The sequence below is a fragment of the Merops nubicus genome, unplaced genomic scaffold (assembly GCF_000691845.1).
Source record: "Merops nubicus isolate BGI_N331 unplaced genomic scaffold, ASM69184v1 scaffold33323, whole genome shotgun sequence".
In the NCBI taxonomy this organism is placed as follows: Eukaryota; Metazoa; Chordata; class Aves; order Coraciiformes; family Meropidae; genus Merops; species Merops nubicus.
Window position 1 is genome coordinate 6,735 of NW_008600203.1, and position 3,866 is coordinate 10,600.

The window sequence follows — 3,866 nt, forward strand, 5'->3', positions numbered from 1 at the left end:
TAGGTTTCATAATAAAAAATCAAAAATCAAAAGAGAGAAAATGTTTGTTGCAATACAAGTTTCAGCCTGACATTTAAGACGGTTTAAGAATGCCAGATAAATGTCTTCCATTTGTTCTGTAGTAGCATACAGAAAGCTTTCAAATGAATAACTTAAGGCTTAAGCACTAGAAGCTCTGATGAAAGCCCTAATTAATCAAGTGCAGGGGAGAGAATTCAGAAGGCTGCAACTGCTGACCTGTTCTGGATCAAATGCTTAATAAGCACCTTTATAGCTCAAGTCCTTAGACATCTCAGTCTTAAAATAACCTGCAACAACTCTTCAGATTGTCACAAAGACACGTGCAAACCCAAACATGGGAAGTAAATCAAAGTCTTTAACAGTTGATACTGCTAGCTAGATAACCATACTGGCAGACACATAAAAACTGATTTCATGAGATAAAAGGCAGAAGACAAAGTGAACTTGTCTCTGAGTTCTGTAGAATTAAAAATATGGTACTAGAAGGACAAATAAGCAAGGCACAAGCTTGTGCAGCTGACAGCACAGTACAAAACAAAGGTAACAATTCATGACTGAAATACAAAGCTTCAAAATCAAATGGCTTTTGGAACTGTTTATGGACAGAGACTTATCAATATTCACCTTGCATTTCACAACACCCAAAGTAGTAGCGTGGCACAGACATGCTTCCCACCACATCCCAACTATTTTCTTCAGGATCAAATCTTTCAATTGTGTTGCCAATCTCTGCTCCAACCCAACCTCCTGCAAATAACAGCAAACACAGGAAAGAATTTAGTGGTGTGAAACTGTGTGTCAGCTGCATTTTCAGACATATGGTGCACTGTTTCAGGACAGCCTAATTCTGAAACCACCTTGCAATCTACAATGAAAATAAGTTGTAACTGAATAATAACTAATCCACAAAGATTTGGTAACACCAATGCTCATGAAAACCGTTGGTTTTCATAACTTAAGTCAGCAAATTTGCAACACTAAGTTGTGATAGTTAAGATCAAATTAATTTACAAGTCCCATGAATTAACACCTTTAAAATTAACTTCACCTAGAAAAGAACGAACTTACCCAAAGCATAGATAGCACCATAGCATGTGCACACTCCCAGTCCACAACGGGGATGGTTCATGGAAGCCACAGTGGTCCACTGCTTAGTAACAGGATCGTAACATTCAGTACAGTCAAAAATCATTGAGTCCTTCTCACCTGAGTAATAAGAGCAAGAACAGAGACAGGGGATATGCAAAGTTTTGTACTGCAGATATGGAAGCATTTGTTGACTCCTTCCAGGACAAACAACATTTAAATACAGGATTTTTCTTTCAACCAAACAGCCAAAACAGCAAAAGCTTTGTTTATACCTAGAACTGAACCACCACTGGGAACAGCTTCCATCAACAGTTCCTTGAAACATTACTGAAAACTTCACAGGGGTGAACAAACACAGTGCTACACACTTTTTACTTCACAGCACAACTAACAGGGTTTTCAAGACCAAAGACTGTGTTTTGCAGTGACAAAACCAGCATATATTCTTTAATGATGGGCTAGTAGAGTTACTCATTACATCCCTGTGTAGAGATACATAATAAGCCTTTACAGGTGGGCAGACAAGTGGTCTGGCCTGTATGACTGCCTTTTATGCTGTGGACTTTTGCTAGACTACAAGTGAGAAAGGAAATGCTACTAGTGGTGGTACACAAAGTCTGCAGAATATCAAACGTCTCTTAGAACATCTGCACACATCCATATGCTTACCTGTGTTGCTATACCATGAATAGAGAGAAGCTTGGTAAAAAATGGCCAACAGAAGAGCCCAAACAGGCAGTCACAGAGCAGTGATGGTAGAGGACCATGGAACCCTAATTAAATTGTTACTGTATCTAAAAGTTGTCTTATCTACTGTTGGGTTCCTCAGAACCACTTAGCGGAAGAAAAAATTACAAAATCTCCATTCATGAGCATGCACGTAACAAAGAAAACATGTTTTAGCTGTTACCTCCAATGGCATAGACCATTCCTCCCACCACAGCCACACCAAGCCCACTCCGGGCCTGGTGGAGAGAGGACACTGTGGTCCAGTAGTGGCTGAAGGTGTCAAATCGCTCCACACAGCTGAGAGCTCTACTGTCAGTCCACCGTCCTCCTTGCAGTCGGGTGTACCCACCTAAAAGTAAGTGGAAAGATCACTGGTGACCAAGAGCTTCCTGCTCATCCCCATGCTCCTATATTGAAAAAATTACAGTAACACCCATGAGATACTTTTAGTAGGAACTGGACTTTTCAAAGTAGTATTGTTTCTCCCGTACACAGGGAACAATGGTCACCTTGAGGATCTTGTAACTTGTGCCTGAGCTGACTACCACACCACTGGAAATATAACCATCTGTGTCCTTGGTAAAACAGAGACCAGCCAACAGCCTTTGCGATCTGAAGTCAGTGTTACTTCCCACAGGTTGAAACGAGTTTTCTGTTCCAATACAAAGCTGCAGCTTTCCTGAAAACTTGCAGTTTCAAGTGTCCAGTCACACGAACCAAAACATTCTGCACAGAAAAAACTTCCACCTCCAGAAGAACAAGGAGTGCAGTGAATTTGCATACACCATCCCAGCAGTGAATCACGGGAAAATCCTCTGCTGATTTCCAGATTTTACATCCAAAGCAAATAATTTCTAAAGGGCAAATGGAGGCTTTGAATGCCATGTCATAAGGACACAAGACGTGATTGCTGCCCCTCTGTGTAATTCTATGCAGAAATCAGCAAACTCAGTAAACTCAGCCAGATGAAATATTTTGCTGGTTTTATATCTTTTGATTAAAAACAAACAAACCTGTATGTCCTTGAGTACTGTAATATGAGATACTACTTCATCATTAGTTTTTTAAGGTTCAGACAGACACATTCTAACCTACTGCATAAAGGTACTTCCTGGCTTTCCTCCGGGGACGACCTTTAGAAGCTTGCAGAAAACTGCTGACCTTGTTCTCTTTGGGAGATTTACAGACTTCACAATATTCTTTCAACAGCGTTTGCAGGGCCACCCGAAGGCTAAAATCTGGAATACCTTGAGGGAAGAAGTAGAATAAAAAAAGGCACAGTGAAAAGTTACGTCATTAAGTAACTCAGCTAAAGAAAAGTTGCAACTTTCTCCTAAAACAGCATACAAATCAAGATTGCCTACTTTTATAAGACTTTCAAAAGCATGCTTTTAAAGAAAGATGTTTTATTTGTTAGAAAATAGGACTTGTTTGCTATAAAATAAATTCACTCACCATGCTATTAATCTAAAAAAACCCCATCAGAATCCAGTAAATGAACTGCTCATGGTTTGCTCAGATACAAGCATCTGATAGTTTTCCTTTCCTTCTTCCACTTACTTTCTATGTATTTTAACAGCCTTTGTGCCGGCAGCAGAGGGAACCGAACAGGCTCCAGTACTTCGACGACGTGTTTCTTCCTTTTTCCCACGTCCTTCAAAATCCACTGCATTGCTGCTTTGAAAACCTGGTACTCGTCCTCGATGCTTAGGTCCTCACTTCGCAAGATCTTAACCAGCTGCTCTTTTGTCAGCGCCAGGAACTCCTCGCCGCTCTGCACCTCCAGGAAGTGCGCGTGGATGTAGCTCTCGGTGAACTCCATCAGGTCGTGACAGGCGATCTGCTCGGAGAACTGGAAGAGCCCGATGCAGTTCAGCGGGTCGATCTGCCCCTTCAGGAACTCGCAGCAGAGCTCCACCACCTCGGTGAGCTGCAGCATGTCGGCGGCGACGATCAGCTCCTGGACGTTGTGCTCCCCGATGCTCACCACCCCTGCGGGCACGCAGACCACGGCCGGGCTCCGCTCA

At 42.0% G+C, this 3,866-nt stretch overlaps 1 protein-coding gene across 1 annotated transcript in view; it reads right to left on the reverse strand.

Annotated features, from left to right (window-relative positions):
- IPP (intracisternal A particle-promoted polypeptide) overlaps positions 1 to 3,859 on the reverse strand; it is a gene marked incomplete at its 5' end in the record, with an annotated part of 5,351 nt that extends 1,492 nt beyond the window's left edge. Inside the window, 5 exons of the mRNA XM_008937644.1 lie at positions 646 to 768; positions 1,090 to 1,227; positions 2,021 to 2,188; positions 2,931 to 3,086; positions 3,400 to 3,859. Coding sequence (XP_008935892.1) covers positions 646 to 768; positions 1,090 to 1,227; positions 2,021 to 2,188; positions 2,931 to 3,086; positions 3,400 to 3,859 — 1,045 coding nt within the window. The remainder of the gene's footprint in view (positions 1 to 645; positions 769 to 1,089; positions 1,228 to 2,020; positions 2,189 to 2,930; positions 3,087 to 3,399) is intronic.
- Between the last annotated feature and the right edge of the window lie 7 nt (positions 3,860 to 3,866).